General features: G+C 44.4%; 1 protein-coding gene across 2 annotated transcripts in view; it reads right to left on the reverse strand.

Annotated features, from left to right (window-relative positions):
- The window catches only part of LOC146830166 (uncharacterized), a 208,110-nt gene that overhangs the window by 175,675 nt on the left and 13,239 nt on the right, over positions 1 to 19,196 (reverse strand). The window contains exon 2 of one of the 2 annotated variants that reach the window (XM_085604410.1): positions 7,089 to 7,247. The exons of the other annotated variant lie outside the window; for it this stretch is intronic. Within the exon in view, the coding sequence (XP_085460536.1) occupies positions 7,089 to 7,247 (159 nt within the window). The remainder of the gene's footprint in view (positions 1 to 7,088; positions 7,248 to 19,196) is intronic. 2 annotated transcript variants of the gene reach the window in all.

Below are 19,196 nucleotides of genomic sequence, written 5' to 3' on the forward strand. Positions count from 1 at the left end.
CCGGGCGCATCCGCCCCACGTCATCTCAGACGGCCACATTCATCACGAGGAGTCCTGTTAGTCTGTCGTCCATGTCCTTCTCCCCCTCCCCTCTCGTTCACAGAACCCAGTGGGAATTGAGCACACCTGCCATACCGGCCAATCATGGGGCATATTTAAGGATGCAACAGACATGGCCGTACTACCGACGGAGACCCGCAGAAGCCAACTAGGTTTTCACAAGGGTGCAGAGCTGACATGTAATTTAACCAACAGCCTGAAACCCCTGCCAGGATCTCATGAGGCGTTCCCTGCTAATCGTAAATGTAAGAATTATAGCACAGTTACCCGCCGAGATGCACAACCGTTAACACAGTAACACATAACTCGGTAAATGCCACATATTGCCTTCACCTGGACATTACACCGCCGTTCTTTCCGCATCCTTGCAGGTCACCGCGGCAGTATCACTATGTACATGATTTTCAGCAAAATCGCTAAATTTCACAAATATTTGTATGTTCGTCTGTATGTTTTTGTTCGTTCTTGCTTCCATGTCTTTGCCTTACAGGAAATCTCTGAGAGGGAATCCCCCTCTTACACTTAGTGCACCTGAGAGTGTGCATCACATTTTTTGGTCTAATACTACACTTAAGTTTAGATCCCACACTTTCACTTTAAGGTCCTGAGGAAAGCCAGTACATACACAAGGCCTGGCTGAAACATGTAGACCGTTTGTTGGATGTAGGAGTTCTTAATCTTTACTCCACCCACATCCACCACCTTGCTTTTACTACTGCCAGTGGCCCAAACATTAACAAACCCCTGTGGGTAATGGAACCACTGTACAGTTTTTAAATGTCACTTTCACACCACCTCACTGCACACTCAGTAAAATACGTGGTTCAGTGTAAACAGGTATTGTAGCACACCAGGGACACACTGGCGTGACCAGGTGGGCCTGATGATGAAGCATGCCACCAACTAGGTTGGTGGGTGAGGGCTTCATAAAAAAGAAAAAATCTTTTTCTTTTTAACTTAAACATACAGCCCCTCTTTATCACGTACACTGAAACTAGTTCTTCTTGATGATACATATATAATGTGGAGATCAGGACTAGTTATCTAATCCTCCCTCTCCTCTTGATAATTGAATAGTGTTGACACGTATGACATAGATAGAAATGGAAGTGCATGCAAATGTTCGTCAAGCGCAGAAACAGTGGCAATGGGGCCTACATGCATAGGGTTGTTATCTAGCATAGTAAGTGTGATAAAAAAGTTTGAGGTCATACTCTAAAAAAAGGCATGGGCAAAGAAGTGTAACTAAGAATTTCCATATATGATTATAATACCTTCATCAGGTTCATCCCAATTATGTTCAGGGAGAAAAATGCAAGCACTCCCGAGGCCAGGCTACCATCCATCCTACCCTCCCAAAAAAGTAACAGTGTGGAGCCACAGGCAATGGATCAAGGGAACATCAATAAAGTAGTAAGATGCACACCAACGTATTCAAAACTTCAAGTCATGTACTCTATTAAATCATTTTGGCGTGCAAACATGATTCGCGCTCCGTCCAGTTGCGCGTGACAACAAAACAAAACACTTTAGCACCTCCTTCGGTGTTAATACACGATGCACAGCCATATTATGGAATGAATCCAATCAATCAAAAATTGCTTCTGCTTTTCTTTTCAGTTTATCCATATTTTTACTCCATTTCTTTTTCGCTTTTTTACTCAATCCATTTTACTCATTCCAAAGAAACGTAGGAGGCATACTGGTTTCCACATGCCACATATTTATTAAAATCACCCAATGCATTTCGGGAACCAAATCCCTTCATCAGGGGTATCTAAAACGCAAAATTTATGTGTATAAGTGCCAATTAACTCCATCATTACTAATTTAGTCAATAAAACAACATTATCATATGAGCTTGCATCATTTTAAACATGGGATTTTCCTTGTGCCACGGTAAGCGTATGTTTACGCGTTATAGTGAAAGGCCTATTAAAGTTTAGGTGTAAAAATAATTAACGCATAACATGGTTGATAGTTTAACCTTTTCTAAGGAATGTCATGTTTAACAGCAAAATCGTTTATTGCCATGATGATTAAGTCAGATAGTTAGATGCAATGGGTAGCTGTAATGGGGGTGCATATGATAATGTTGTTTTATTGACTAAATTAGTAATGATGGAGTTAATTGGCACTTATACACATACATTTTGCATTTTAGATACCCCTGACGAAGGGATTTGGTTCCCGAAATGCATTGGGTGATTTTAATAAATATGTGGGATGTGGAAACCAGTATGCCTCCTACGTTTCTTTGGAATGAGTAAAATGGATTGAATGAAAAGTAAAAAAGCGAAAAAGAAATGGAGTAAAAATATGGATAAACTGAAAAGAAAAGCAGAAGCAATTTTTGATTGATTGGATTAATTCCATAATATGGCTGTGCATCGTGTATTAACACCGAAGGAGGTGCTAAAGTGTTTTGAATGGATCAAGGGAGCCACGGGTTGAAAACATTTCGGAACCACTGACTAATATTCACATGTACTTCACCAGTGTGAAAAATCTGTACCCAAAATGTGCATGGGACATTTCCATTTCTTTTTTATCTCCCAGACATTCATATCGCTTGTAAAGAAGCCCCCCCCCACCCCTGTATCTTCCGACAAAGGCCATTTCTCTTATATTGACAAGGCCCATTTTGGATTTTAAATTAACCCTGTACCTCACTCACAACACCATGCAATCCTTTCAACATCAAAAACTGCATTCCTCATTTCATGAACATACTTAAAAAATATAGCCAACTTCAACTATACCTTCCCAAAAACTCATACAAACTACCATAATCAGTAATCCCTTTCCCTCTATGTCTTGGACCTCATTTCTCTTTTGCACCTTCACTACTCACCACAACTACTAACAGTGTTGTGCCTACCAAAATCCAAAGCAGAAACCCATTCCATGTCACACTTCAAAATCTCACCATATTACTGAAAGCATACATGCATCTCTCTGTGCCTTTTCTTAGTGGCATCATACTTAAAGAAACACAAACAGATGTATACTTGTGTTTTATACGTATCGGATCTTCCGATGCATAACATGTCTGAAAATACATGTGGAAGAATACACATACCTCAGCAAACTCAAAACGTTAAAACAAACACTAGAGCAATATACAATAGGCCACAATGTAACTTGCAATAGTGTGCAGCTTTTATGTATACCACTGAAAGCAATTGCAACTTTTTTATGCTGATCAGATGCCACCAGCAGCCCAGTGAGCACCTAACTGGAATCTTTTAATGTAGATGAACCTCCGTTACCTTTCTTTTACAAAACGGAGGACAGAAAGCGTCAGTAGGGGCAGGAGGGTGGTGCGTGTGGGGGTCAAGGGACGTATCATTTCCAGTCTCTCCATCTGCTGGCCCTGTAATATATGCTAATTCACCACGAGCAGGAAGCCTAACAACTACCTTCACTTATATTCACAAGTATGAGCAAACCCATGCACCAACTGTCCTGTCAAAATCTAACTTTTTGCTATCTCCCTGAAATTAATAAAACATGTCTCTTCTAAAACTCCCCCGCCCCACCAAATATTTTCCAACAAGGAACAATCTGCAACCTTGGACCATTTCCTTTATGTTCTCCGGACCGATTTTGGACCCCAATTCATCCCACTACCTTAGACACAACACTATATAATTCATTCAACATAACACACTACACTTATGTATCATTGAAATTTGTATTTGTTTAATTTACAAATTAAAAACAAATTTAAGAGAAAAATGTTCAATCTATTATTTCATATATCCAACTATCCATAATTACTTTAAAAAATATGAAAGGCACATGAACCGTTATTAAGCGATTGCATACGCTCTTTTGTACTACTGTAACTCATTCTCTGACTACAACTAAACTGTGTTGCAGATTACATAAATACATACATACTCCTGTAGTGAAAAAATGTCTGTAACAGTACTGCCTCACAGTTTCTAAGAGTAGCAGTGTATTGCCAAAATAATTGGACATTTTTTTTCATTCTAAATCACAGAATAGATAAGTTCATAGATAGTACTTCAAGAAATTCATCTATGCATACATAGTGCCTCAGTAAATGCTTGAGTGCAAAAGTACTCCCTCGCTCATTCCATAACTGCATAAGTAATCCATGATTGATTTAACTTGTCTGCTAGTACTGCCTACTTGATTCTACAAGTCCATGGCTACTGCCTAAGTGACTACATCAGTAAAAAGATATTATCTACCTCTTTACAATACTGTATGGAAACTGCCTGAGTAAAAAGATGACTTTGAGAGTAATTTTGGGGGTCATTGTAGGAATGCATGGGTAGTACTTGAGGGAATCGATGACTTCTTTCGTACTACCTGACTTATTAAGTACAAGAATAGAAACGTGGGGTTTGCATAACTGTGTTGCTAATGTCTGATTAATTCATGTCTGTAAAGCACAACCTCCATGATTGTATAAAACATTACCCAGTTCATACATTTAGCTACCTTGAAACTACTTTTATTCATGAATTAGATTCCTTGGTTTCGCATTTGGTGTCAGAAGAAACACAAGTAATTTTTCCTAACACAGAACCACACTGTTTGTTCCGTTTATTATCTAGTTTGTACACAAGTTAAATTAAACGGAAATTGTAACTTTGTCCCTAATTGAAACTTTTTTCAAACAAACTCCAGTAGCTGCTGTTATTCTCTCACTCAGTCTGCTTTTCTAAAGCATTTATCTTCTTCCAAATAACCACAACCGCTATTCCCTACAAGCAGGCGTCCCGTACATACCAACTCTTTCACAACATGTAACATGTAGTACCAATGTCTTCTGTCTTCCCCCACATGCCTTTGGAGATAGTTTGCTGTGGCCTCCCATTCCAATTTTGAAAACAGATTTTAATACCAAACACAAAGTCAAAGCGCTACTTGTTATCTCTTATCAGACTATTTTTATAGTAGAACGAGATTTCATTCATTCTCATTTTGCAAGAGCATTTGGCGGGTGCCCTTGCTGCTGTTGCTGGTTTGCGCAGTGCTCGTTCTTTAGCTCCGGCTACGAAATGGCTGCCCGTGCTGTGCTCCAACCCCATTCACATAAATTGCAGCTGTACCATGAATGGATGCTACAACTTTTTTAATGCTTGCCGTTGGCGATATTTGGCATCAGGTATAGGCGGAATTTCTGGTACGTGTATTTCACCTGCGTGCAACCTGTCTTCTACTGTCTCCGGTGTTTCTTTGAATGCGACCTGCATGTCTGCCGCTCTACTACTTCACGCAATCCCCAGGATTATTAACTGTTGCTGCGAACATTGCTGGCTCATGACAAGGACTATTCCAGAGACTCAAGCTTGATGGATGCGTTTCATAATGCAATAAGGGGGAGACAGAGTACATGCACTCATACGCAGCACCTCTTGCACCAGACTATCATTTAATATAATCCAAGTTGCCCTGACATGCTCCTGCTTGCAGAAGATTATGATGACTAGGTCTTTTCTTTCAACTTGCTGAATTGGATGGTGAGCCTCTTTGCTTGGAGAGGTGCAGATGACTTTTTGAAGCCCATTGCATATCACAGTGCTTCTGAGTTATTGGGCTTCCATAAATCTCCAGAGCTGTCATGGCCTCTTATTTCTACACTTCAAGAACTCTTTTTTTTTTTTTCTTTTTCTCATTTTGCTTCTCCTTCCTTTTTGGATTTTCAAATATTGACTTTATGAATTCTATCATACAGTTTTTTTTTTTCCCTGTATTTCAATATCTTGCTATACCTCTGCTGCAGTTTTTTTTTTTTTTTTTTTTTTTTTTTTTTAAACAAGACCTTTATTGCAAACTCACACAATACACAGCTTACAGCCTACAACCCTTCGGGCCGGCCGCGGAGGATGTACTTTGCAGTTCGTTATTAAGCACACAGCCCAGTGCCGTCAACCCGGGGGTACGACGGCGTTAGAACGGTGTGAGTGTATCACAGTGTCAAGGAGGATATTGAGGACTCCTTTTTTCCTTATATTCTATCCTAAAATAAAACTATTGCCAAACTGGTGAATAGCGCCCAACAGCCGTATTGCCCCCCCCCCCAAACAAACCAGGTCATCACGTAGCACCATAAGTCGTCTATCTACTATTGATATGACTATCGCACCCCATCCATTAGCACCCGGAGCCACCACAGCGTTAGGGTGTTTTACTTCCCTGTACTCAAGGAAAGAGCAGATCTGTCTGGAAATGTGTGTGTACTGGAAGTACCTATGATTCAAGTACAAATGTCAATACTTAATAATACTCAGTGTGTTTAACAGACAGGACAACTGCACTTTCCTGATAACTTATATTGGTGTAAAATGCATTTGAGAAAAAAAAAAAACTATTAACGAGTCTAACAAAATAATTCAGGCTTCTTCAGCTTAATTTGGGAGTGTTGGAACATGGGGATCCAGTGTAATATGGAGGCCATCTCCTTCGACCTGCCATCAATTAAGCCCTACATTTACAGCTTTAGGCATATTACTTACAAATCATCAACATCATGCGTTTAAGTCTAGTTAGTTTAACTGAAACCAACAAACCCTTCAACATTAAATGCATTAAAGTGCTTGGTGCGTGGCTCCCCTGGCTAGATATGACAGCTCCCCAGGGAACCATGGCGCACAGTCTGGGAAAGGTAATTGTCAGGCTCTCTCCCTATGCTGAATGTGCATGATTTAGAGGGCCGGCAGATCAAGAGTTTGAGAAGGACATGTTCCTTGTCTCATCCCCCCCTCCATTTTCTCACCCCCAAAGGTTTCTCCCTCTCCTCTTTCTAAAACAAAATGAACAGAGGCCCATGTACCGTGACAAATAGTATTTAGACCTTCAGTGGCCTGTTCTGCCCATTTGCGCACATGTCAAACTGTCAAAACATGAGCACATGTTCACCGACAAATGTGATCTGCATATGCAGGAGTCAGCACATTGCTTCCATTGACTGCTTGGCAACCAAAAACTATTTAAGCCACTCCCAGCCCTTTGAGATGTGCTTAGTCTGGTCTGCTCCAGTCACTTACCTGTTTCCGGTCTGTGAACCAGCTTGCGTTCTCCAGCGTCGGGTTCTTTGTCTGCAACACCATCACAGCAGTCTTCCCCATCTGATGACCTTCTGTGGCTGGCTCTGTTTGCAGCGAGTCCCTTCCGTCGTTCCATCCTCCTTCTGAGAATTCCGGAATCTATAAAGGAAGCAAATAAAGACCTGAATAAAAAACGTCAATAGCTCGCATTAAAATCTCATCTTCAGTCAGCGATTCCTGGCGAGTTATTTCATTTATTTTAAAAGACAAACATTCTTTAATAAGGATCTCATCGGATTACTTAAAGAAATTTGGAACATTATAATTTCAACTTTAGTAGTAAGAACTTTTGTGCTCGGTTCTTTCTTTCACAAGTTTTGGAGTATTGGAAAAGATTGCATTCTGAATTAATCAAAGTGAACAGAAAGATTAACAAAAGTAGTTACGGACTCGTAAATTGTTGGGTTAATGATTAACAGACATTTGAATTGTGCAACTGGTATCTGAATGTTGGGAATAACCATTGTAATTACTTCTTGTGTTCTAGGAAACCAGTGAAGGATTTCATGAGAGAATAATATTTTAGAAAAAACTCATATCTGGATTTTGAAAATGTAGGTATTTATACCAAAAAAGAAAGACGTATGAAAATTCATTGTGCGTTTGATATTCTGGTGTTACAGGATTGTTTATTTACATTTATATTAACCCTGGGCGGAGTTAGCGGAATTGCTCTACCCGGAACTCCGCAAAGTGCAAAATAAACTCCTCTGCACTACGCGGAGCTCTGCACACAGCGGAGTACAATAGAAAAATTCAATTTTCGGTGATTGCACAGTCCGCACTATGAAATCATTGTGAACGGCACCATACACACAGCAAGCGTTCCGTGCTTTCCTTTTCTGCTGCTTGAGTAGATTTTGAGGTCTCGCCTATGCAGCACGCATGCGCTGCATAGGAGAAAGACCTTTAGCTATCGATGCGCCTTTTCAGCCAAAAACGTGCACGCGTTGCATTGCTTTTAATGGCAACGCGTGCACGTGTGGCGATTCCCTTTCGGGAGCGAGCTTTGACACCATACGTTTGTAATTAACTTACAAACATATGGTGCCCCTGCTCGTTCCCGGAAGGGAAACGAGCACAGACCCCCTCCCGTCTTCCCTCCCGCCTCCTTCTTTAGCGCGAGTCGCGCGCGCGTGTTTGTTTTCTTTCGCTGATTCACCTCAAATACACGTCACTCAAGCAGCTGCTGGGTTGGATTTGCACTGTCATGAAATGCCTCGTGTTGTACTAAAACTGAGTCTTCAGTGCATGCAATGTGAATGACATCACAATGCGATGCTAGCTAAATCTGACTTTGTGCTCTTTTTAAAAAATATATATATCTGCGCAATACTGGACTGCTGATTTTAACGCAGCGTTGCCGCAATGTTAGCCAGAGATTCCGGGCCTTTTGTCCTATTATGAGCATACCTTTTCAAGCAGGCATAATGCACAGTGCACATATGCCAGCTGTGTAAGGCGCACAAACACTAAGCTACTGCGACTGAACGGCATCCATGGGCAGCCATTGTCTTCAACCTATAATTAAAATCACTGCCTATTCTTCGGCAATCGTGCTGATTGCATGCTGTAGCGCTGTGCTAGTTTGTAATTAAAACCCGTAAAGAAATGTTTGTCAAGAGCCTGGTATGTCCTTTAAATAACAAAGAGAGCTGCACATGTGTCCTGGCTGACGATTCAGCTCCGAGTTCTGCTCATGGGGTGCTTTTCAGCACAATGTTCCCATCCGACAGCGCGGCGAATAACGGATTTCACTTTTACCCAGATCCAAGGTATTTGAGTTATCGACCTCAGGACTATGACAGACCGAGCCTCTCTCCTGCTGTGTCCCGCACGTGCCATCTTCATTGCAGACTAATCGAAACAGGGAGGGAGCTAAGCAGGGTTTTCATTGGCTCCCTCTCTTTGACCGCATGCACTGCTTACATTGAGCGAGCAATTACAAACCATAACATTCTGGTCTGAAGAATCCCTCGTGCGCACAAGACTACAGGCGCTGAAAGTGATGCTAGAACAGAATGGAGTGAATGGTACATTATGTAGTTCACATCTATCAGTGCCTTAAATGGGCTTTCAGTTCAAAGTGCTGACCTATTTATGGATTCCCAATAGCATTAACAAGCATAAAGCAGCCTTGAAATCTCTGTTCAACGGAGGCTGGGAGGGACATATCCAAGGACACTGCTGTAGATTACATTCCAATCCAAAAGGCCGGTTACACGTTGTCATCTTTGCTGCAGGGTGACTGGCATTAAATGCCACATGCATGCACAGTCCCATTAACAATTAGACCAGCGTTAAAGTGCCTTAACGACACAGACTTTCCTATGTATTTGTGGCTTTGTAGAATGCCACTCAGGGGAACACATTGAAGGCTTTTCTCTCCTACATTACTTACCCACACTTCTTGAAATACCTCAGTTCTTGCCTCTACACACTCCTTCTCGATGCCCATTCTCCCACACTCTGCGCACCTGACTGAAACATGTAGACCTCACAGGATATTAGAGACATAACCCAATCTCCACATATATCCGCCCTCTCGTTTTTAATACTGCCAGGGCCCACCATTAAATTTCTGTAACTTTTCGGGACCCATTGGACAGTTTTTAACCTACACTCTTTCCCTTCACTGCAGTCTCACTTTACAAAACCCGCTCCGCTGTAGTCAGGCATCGAAGCACACCCGAGGTGCACCCGGCACCTTCTTTGGGACCCGATGATGATGCTTGCCACCAATTAGGTCGGTGGATGAGGGTCTTCATAAAAAACCAAGTGTTTTTCTCCCAGACATGGATATCTAGCTTTTATCCACTAGCTAGTTCTCATTGATATTTACCTATAGTACCAGGGGAAGTGAACTAGTCCACAGTTTTTTCTCTCTCTCTCCCTTGATTGTATCATCGGTTATTTTAACAAAGCTGTTAGCTTCTCCAGACAATAGGAGAGACACACAACTCGCACTCCGTAACACTGCGATGGCCAACAAAAATATTCTCTTAGTGAAATTGCCAGGGATGGAGCCAAGCACACAAAGGAGGGGCATTTCAATAAATACACCAATAACAAGCCAACATTTCTAAAGGACACAGATAACAACCAATGGCAATCAGTGGGTGTGCCAAAGCCAATAGAAGATGATACAACAAGTCTTCAGGATGCATGAGGAATGTTTAGGTGTTTGAACACCAGTTCCTAAGGAATCAGGTACTGAAGCGGAGTGATTGAAAGGAGGGTTGGAGTATACTGCACTTGTTTGCCACTAAAAAGTCTTATGCTGACCCTGTAAAATGTCCCGTCCTTTAATATTACCTCCAGATTATAGCACAGTGGTGCCAAACCGGACACCCTGCTGCATATGGGGATTTTCATAGGACCTCAAAGGGACCCTAAAATACAATTCAGGCAATGGAGCTCCATATGCAACGTTAAAGTCGAAATATTTTCCAGTTTCACAATGAAACCTGCCAAAACAATTGTCTTCTTTGAGTTTTTTCTTTATCAATTCATTCGATTCAGTTGCCAACTTACATCTTCCACAGGTGATTGTCTTTGTTTACCCCGGTCTGCGGACATAAAACTGCAGCATCAGAGCTGCCGCACTCTTCCACATAAGTGTACAAATGGCTGGAACAAACACACTGCTGAGCGCTTCATGCAGTTCAGGATCCCACTTTCTACTCTAACACCCACCAGCTGGCTTCCATTACTGCCGGCAGTACAAGGAAATGTTCCACTTGCCCTCAGTCTGTGTCCACTCCCTGCCCTATGTTCCATTGCAATATGCGCAGCGCCACTCTATGCCACTATACTCATCACAACTTTACTCTACACCACTGCGCTCTACATCACATAATTACCATACACATAATTCCACTGCACACCATGCCACATATTTACACTAAACAAATTCACTCCACACTACACAATTCCATGACACACTATTACACAACTAACAATTCCAATTCTCAAACCACATACATCCACTCCATAAGACAAGGGTCAAAGATGTATCAATTTACAACGCCAACAGCTCTAAATAAAAAAAAAATGCGAGACCTCTTGCATTACTAATGCTTGTTTTTCAAGGCACGGTGATACTAGGTAATTTGCCCAGACTCACAGGATGTCGAGGACGCCGAGAATTGAACCAGGTTCTCCCATTCCTAATGTAGGCAGCTGTGGCCCTAACAAGTCAACCCAAAGCACGCTGTTAAAATACATGTTTAATACACTTACATCGCTCGCCTGGTTTGCAGCCATATGGATGTACAAATATGTACGCGTGTACATACAGCTGTGGTGTAGCGCTCTAGTGCTCCGCACCACGTGATGCCTGAAAAATGCCGGGAGTGGCAGACGCCATTTCCGCACGGAGGGCTCTACGTGCGAGAGTGACCCCGGCGCTCTCCCTTGTGTTAAATAAAGTTAATCAAAGGCGCAATTCTAGCGAAGAGTCTTCCTTCCCCGCCTACGGGACATACCACAAATTGGAGACGAGGGTGGTGCGCGTGTCGCGCTTTTCGACGCTGACCTCACGTGCACGTGGAATTGTGCCTCGGCACTTTGCACGGACCGGCAAAGTTTAGGGAGAGCATGGCAGAGGGATATGGGGCATACCAGGCGCCCCCTACTGGGTCCCAGTGCGCCTACGTCCAGGAGAACGACGCCTGACAGTGTGTTGAGCACAATGAATCTCGAGCTCATCAGCCCTGCAATACATAATAAGTCCAGAGCGCAGCAGCCCTGCACTGTACCGTGTGTCCTGCGTCTAGCAGCCTTGCTATTCGGATCCTGGTGACCCTGCACACCCACAGTAAGTGCCAGTGGGAGCTCGCCGACCTGTTAGTGAGTCGCTCCTCCAAGAAGGAACCCATCCTGCCAGCGTTACGCCTCACAGCCTTGTGCAGCCTAGCAGACTGTCCTCCAGTGCAAGTCCAAGGGGTAGATCGCCTACAGGGATCATTCCGGCTGCACCCAAGCTTGACACATCCCCTGAGCATACTGCCGGGCACCGCAGGGTCAAGGAGTGACAGGTACCCGCCGATCCAACCCCAGACCCCCTGGAGCAGAGGGCCAGAGATACACATAGTCTATGGTCTACAGCCTTGGGATTGTTCGGTCCATCAATCCAGCTAGCCACCGTACTGCATCCACAGGTCCACACCCCGCAGGCCCCGACCCAATCATCCAACCAGCATGTGTGCACAGACATTTTCCCTCACCAACCCAGTCCCCTTCCTGTCGAAACCAGGGGAGCCTGCCATGAAGTGGGAAGACTGGAAGGGTTACTTCCTAAACTCTTGGTCTGCTCTGGAAGACGAAGGGGAAGAGGCATTTTCTAGAAAAAATATAGTTTTGCATAACCTGGGCCGGAGGGTCTGAGGGTATATGATAACATGGTGAAAAAGACTAGATCCCCCCCAACGACAACAATGTATTTCAACATGCGTTGGAAGATTTGGACAGTCACTACCAACCAGTGGTCTGCACTGCAATAGACCGTTATAATTTCTTCCAAAGGAAACAAACGGACACCGAGTCGATTGAAGATTACGTGGCCGCGCTGAAGCGGTTAGCGGTCACGTGCAAATTTGGCCACCTCCACAATGATCTAGTACGTGACCAGATCATAATGCACACCGTCAAGACGAGTATACAGGAGAAGCTGTGGGTTAGTGGAGATGCCCCCCTCAATGAGATAATTGCCATGGTGAAGAAAGCAGAACTTTCTAAAAGATGCGCAGCTGCGGCGAAAAAGGACAGTGACAGTAAGGCCACAGTATGCAGAGTGCAAGACACTAAAGCACACAATGCCAAAACCCCAACCCCGGTTGGGGCCCAAGTACAATAAGAAGCCCACACCGAAAGTAGTTGAACCCCACAAAGCACCTGGCGATCACAAGACTAGTTGCTACAGGTGTGGGAGTCAAGTCCACATGGCCAATGATAGACGGTGTCCAGCATTTCACGCTAAATGCTCCTTTTGTGGGGTGATGGGCCATTTTGGAAAAGTGTGTAGACGTAAACCTAGCAACAACTCAGTAAAATGTGTTATGCAGGATTCTGACTGACGGGGTGGAGGGTGAAGCGGATGAGGACAGTATTCTATGCATAGATGAACAGATTATGGGTATTGATTGCTACAGTTCTAAGAAACTCTCCTGCTTATTGTCCATAGGGGGAATACAGGTATCCATGGTGGCAGACTCATGGTCCCCCTATACCATCATTCAGTGCAATATTTGGGAGAGGCACTTCATGGTGGTCGTCCGTGGGGTGTAAGTGAGCACCTATGATGATAGGTGCTCACTTACACCCCACGGACGACCACCCTGTCATCTTCACGGGAGAGAAGATCCCCATGGTAGGGTTCCGCCCACTCCGCTTTGAGTTCAAGGGGAGGACCTCAGTTGGGAAACTGTATGTGGCGGAAAAAGGACCCTCTGTTGGGGTGGGCCGACCAAGGGGCATTAGGGATTCAACTTAACCCAGGAGGAGCAAACCATGTCCTCATTACAGACAACCCACCAACACCGGAGGGAGGTACACTGAAGGATGACTTTCCATTTGAGTTCGGTGGCACCATAGGCAAGCTTGCCAAATTCACGCACAGAATTTGCCTCAAGGAAGGGGCCACACCAGTATGCCACAAAGTACGGAACATACCGTTTAACTGCAGGGAGGCAGTGCAGATGGAACTACAGCGCCTGGAAGACAATGGTGTGATCGAGCCAGTCGAGAGCGCTGAATGGTTGGCGCCCTTGTTAGTCGCAATCAAGTCCAAGGGGAAGGTGCGCCTCTGCATAGACCTCAGGGAACTGAACAAAATCATCATAGTGGACAAATTCCTGTTGCCCAAAATTAATGAAAGGTTGGCCCAGACCAAGGGAATCCAATGGTTTTCGATCATGGACCTCACTGCAGCGTATCACCAAATCTCACTGCACCCCTCAAGTAGGAAACTAACATCCTTCATCACACCATTTGGATACTACAGGTTCCGACGCATGCCATTTGGCCTGGCTTTCGCGGCGGCCGTGTTTCAGAAACGTATGCACAGGCTATTCAAAGACATCAGTGGTGTGTAATACTTTCAGGACGACATCCTGATCATGAGAACAACCAAGCAAGACCATGATGAGAAACTCGCCACAAATTCTGTCGCAGAACGGCCTCACGGCAGAGTGGGAGAAATGCAAGTTTGGCCTTCACTCCGTCATATACTTGGGCCATGAAATAAGCGACTAGGGGATCTCTTCAAAGAGAGCCAATGTTGAGGCAAATATGGCAGCACCCACTCCTCAGAACAAAGAAGAAGTTCGCTCATTCCTAGGATTGGCCGAGTTCTACAGAAAATTTGTAAAAAATGTTGCCACCAAGACACACCACCTTCGTCAGTTACTTAGACAAAACTGCCTTCAGCTGGTCGGATGACTCCAACTGGGAATTCTTACAAATCAAACAGGATATTTGCGAGGCCGTGCCTCTACACGGTTTCGACCAATCCGCCCTCTCCATCCTCACCACAGACGCCAGCGACAAGGGCCTGGGAGCCGTCCTGTCACAAATGTCCACAGAAGGTACAGTGACCATAGAAAAGGAGATGATGGCGGCTGTCTGGGTGATGGAAAATGTTTGGCAATTTCTCTGGGGTTTGAAGTTCAACCTCAGGACGGACCACAAGTCGCTAGCCAAAGTTCTTACCTCCAGCGGCCATGCCAGCACTACACCGCGCATTGCCAAAATGATCCTCCGATTGTTGGACTATGTATATGATGTCGAATACTTACCAGGCAAAAAGAATAAAGTGGCAGATTACCTCAGCAGATCGGCAGCAATGGAAGAAGTGCCAACCCACTCCGACTGGGACGAGTACGTGATAGCGTTTACAGATGATCAGAAAGAGGTCAAAAGTACACAAGAATGAAAAGCAGCGTACGAGACGGACCCCCACTTGGTGAGCGTGAAAAAGTTTGTCATGCAAGAGTGGCCAGAGAAGAGACACTTGGATGCTGACCTCCGCAATTTTTGGGAAGTGCGGGAGGAACTGTCTATCAGTGAGAATGCCATATTCCTCTTAAGAGGGGACAAAGTGGTTCCTCCACAACAATTGGTAGAATGCCCACTCACGATCCTGCACGAGGGCCACTTAGGAATCGTGAAGACAAAGTCGTGTAAAACACTCTTCTTGGTGGCCTGCAGTCGACAACCAGGTGGAGAAGCATGTGAGGGCCTGTGGGCAGTGCAACAACGCAGACAAATCACAGACCATGCTGCGACCGCCTCTGGGAAAGTTCATCGCTCCCACAAGCCCAAGGGAAGAGTTGTCGGTCGACGTTCTGGGCCCCATTCTTGACTCGTGGGGTGTACCCAAGTACACCATTGTTTTAATGGATCGATACTCGAAGTGGCAGAAGCGGAACTGTGTAAGAAAGCGGACACGGACAGGATCTTGGCCTTCCTGACAGCCACATTCTTGAGAGAGGGAATTCCGAAATCCATCACGTGTGAAAAAGGCCCCCAGGTTACGTCAGAGAAATGGACAGCTTTCATGAAACAGAATGGCATTGTCACCAAACATACCCCGGTGTACCACCTGGCCGGGAATGGCCTCACGGAAAGTTTCAACCGCGTGATCATGGGGTTAGTGCATGCAGCCATCAGTGCTGGAAAGAATTGGGAGACGGAAATCAGACATACCGTATGGGCTTATCGCATAACTCCCACAACGACGGGATACAGTCCTTTTAAGATTCTTCGTGGCCGTGACCTCTTCACACGAGACAACACGGTTTGGATGGACCTGACGCTACAAAGCAAGTGGTCCCCAGCTGTGGTCGGAAGCAACTTGGAGAAGGCCCAGAAAATCTACACAGACCACTACAAGAAGGACAGAATGAGAGACGTCTTGTTGGAAAAGGGGGAATGGGTCCGAGTGAAGTTGGCACAACTACGTAGGAAAGGCGACAGCAAGTTCAGTGAGCCTCTGCAAGTCCAAGAAACTTACTCGCGATCCGCCTTATTAAGCGATGGCAAAGTATGGTCCCACAGCAGAATGGCCAAGTGCAACAAAGTGATCGGATGGGACAAGGAAGTTCCATCAACAAGCACCGGAAACACCAGCTGGGGCCGGACACCGAGCAGGACGGACCAGAGCAAAACATACAGAGAAACTGCACAACAAGAAAAAATGAAGATGAAAATGACAACATGCAAGAACAGAGGAGCCCTGAGGCCACACGTCAACTTAGGCCTCAGGAACGCCACAATGTCTGTAAATTAGACACCATGCAACAAACCTCCGCAGCTCTCAATAGCAACCAGCAGAGGAATACAGAAGACACCGGATCATGCACGATGGACCCACACACCACACAAGTATCCACTACACGCACCGGCACAGGCAGGTCAGTGGTACTACCAAGATATAGAGAATACGGCATGTAATTCCTTGTAGGTTGAGCCGTGCCCCTCTATCTTTTTTTCCCCTGCCCCCCCCCAATCACAGTTATATACTCTTGGTATGTTATGAGTGCCCGGACCTTAACCTCCTGGCACTCGGTCAATGGGTTACATACAGGTCAAGTGATTATGGTATTATTAAAGGGGGAAGATATGTGGTGTAGCGCTCTAGTGCTCCACACCACGTGACGCCTGAGGAATGCCGACAGCGGTGGATGCCATTTCCGCATGTAGGGCTCTACGTGCGAGAGTGACCCCGGCACTCTCCCTTGCATTAAATAAAGTTCATCAAAGGCGCAATTCTAGCGAAGAGTCTTCCTTCCCCGCCTAGGGGACATACCACAACAGCTACAATGCGATTAACTTGTGTGTTCAGTAAATGAACACACAGAAAATATCAGCAGGCCATGTGCATACATCTGCAACTCATATCCTAGAGAACATTAGAATAACAGACATAGCTTGGGTATGCTGAGCCGCCAGACTCCTCGACATAGGTTATACAAAGTCACAGCCCCTCTCTGCCCCACCCCCAAATGGCCCCGTCCGCCGAGCACCTCAATGGCAGGCAATGGTGGGCGTCTCTGCTGTCACAACCCACAGTGTGAGCACCGCGGTGCTCCGTGCCACGTGCAGGCAGCGGGGTGTAGTGCCTTCTAAAGCATGAGGTCCTGGTGTCAAAGCGCTGGGTGGATTGAACCATCGCCTTCCTGCCATGTGGGGCGATCCTGCCGAGCAGCAGGTGCCTATTGGTTAAAGTGCAAAACCCCAAACTGCCGAAGTTCACCAGTGATGATTCACTAAATCAACCATATCCCGTGTGTCTGTCCAGCACAGTGTAAGACGACACATATTATAGAACTCATGGCATCTTTAAAGTCATTACACATTACATCATTGATGCCGCTGTCACTGGTATACAGTATTGACATGAAGCAGTTCTCAATTTGAGCCGTGTTTCCCCGTGAGGGCCACCAGCACTCATTTTTCTTCAACGAACATTACTTTCGAGGAAGAAAGTGAAAAACACAAAAAGGGGGATGAGAGACAGAAATCTGTGACTAATAGGTGAACCAGGTGTGAAAAGAACCTGCAAGAGTTAGAGAGTGGCGGTTAAAGAGGCATAGGGTGGAACAAAGAATACGCACACTTCGTGTTTGGCACCCCAACCTTTGACAGCACCACCAGCCATTTTTAGGTCTCACCTGGCGACGCAGCGCAAAGCGCTGTCGTCAGCGAGATCTATTGTTGCTGACTTGCCTCGGAAGGGAGACAGGAGATGGGCACGCGCAGGGTGATTGGAGGTTGTGAACGCGCTTTTGAAGACGTACACTAGTCAATTTGTTGTGGAACCTAGAACTAATTGCAATACAATTTATGTGAGTGGATTGTTATTGAAATTTTTCCGTAGAAAACGATGGTGAAAAGTCTACCACTCGATCATGACGCGTTAATCCAATATGGTGGATTTTTCAAAATGGCCACCCATTATTTGATATATAGGGTATAACTGTTTATATGCCCATGTGTGGTAACATTTTATATGTTTTTAGGGACGGGAAAGTCAAAAAATAACATCAAAAATTGTTTCTGATGACCATAATATCAAATAATCACGGAATAGGTCAGATAGACAAAGTTTGTATAATTTTTTCATTGACTTATATGACAAAGTGTGAAGCAACGTAAATATTACAATTAACTTTTGAAATAAAAAGTTTGCTATTGTTTGTGTTTTGTAACTTTATTTTTTTTTTTGTTAAATCAAAAATGTTTCATTTATGTGTTACAGGTTCTTGCGAGTTGCTGTGAGATACAGTGAAAATGGACGTAGAAAAGTGTTTCAAGAAGAGGACGATGTATCTGTACTCACTGAAAGAGGAGTGACTGGAATTCAAAAAACATGCAAGGAGAGAAAAATATCTAAGTTTCACGTTTGTGTTGGGCAGAAAGTTCACAAGAAATGTAGAGCGCATTTTGTTAACTTGAAAACTCCGTTCCAGGAGAAAGAATCATATCCCACAACTTCTCGTGTTCTACAGTCATGTGAAACCCCGTTTGATTTTAGAAAAACATTTTTTTTCTGAGTTAAGTATATACTTCAGGGAGAGGAAAAAAAATGCGTGGTTTAATGCGCGAACAGTTGAATTCAAATCATCAGTTTTACAAAAATGCAACAACGCAATGATGAATGGGCAGACAAAGTTAAGAGACGTGTCCAAAATGTGTCTGATTTAAATGCTGTAGATGCATGCTACCACAAACAGCGTTACGTTAATTTTTATACTGGAAAATTCATTCCCAGGCAGTTCACTGATAACCCTCCAATATCTTCAGGTCGACCAGAGGACTTAGTTTGCCAGGAGACTTTTCTTCAAGTAGTTAAATACATGGAGGAAAATGATGAAGAACAAACTACTGTTAAAGAACTTGTTGATAAAATGCGAGAACTACTGCCAGAAGATAGCGAACCATACAGTTCGAAGTATATGAAACCAAAACTCAAAGAGCATTTTGAAGATGAAATCTTCATAGGAACAGTTGCAGGGACTGCGGATGCCGTTACTTTTAAAAGTACAG

Source organism: Triturus cristatus, chromosome 5_1, assembly GCF_964204655.1.
Source record: "Triturus cristatus chromosome 5_1, aTriCri1.1, whole genome shotgun sequence".
Lineage (NCBI taxonomy): Eukaryota > Metazoa > Chordata > Amphibia > Caudata > Salamandridae > Triturus > Triturus cristatus.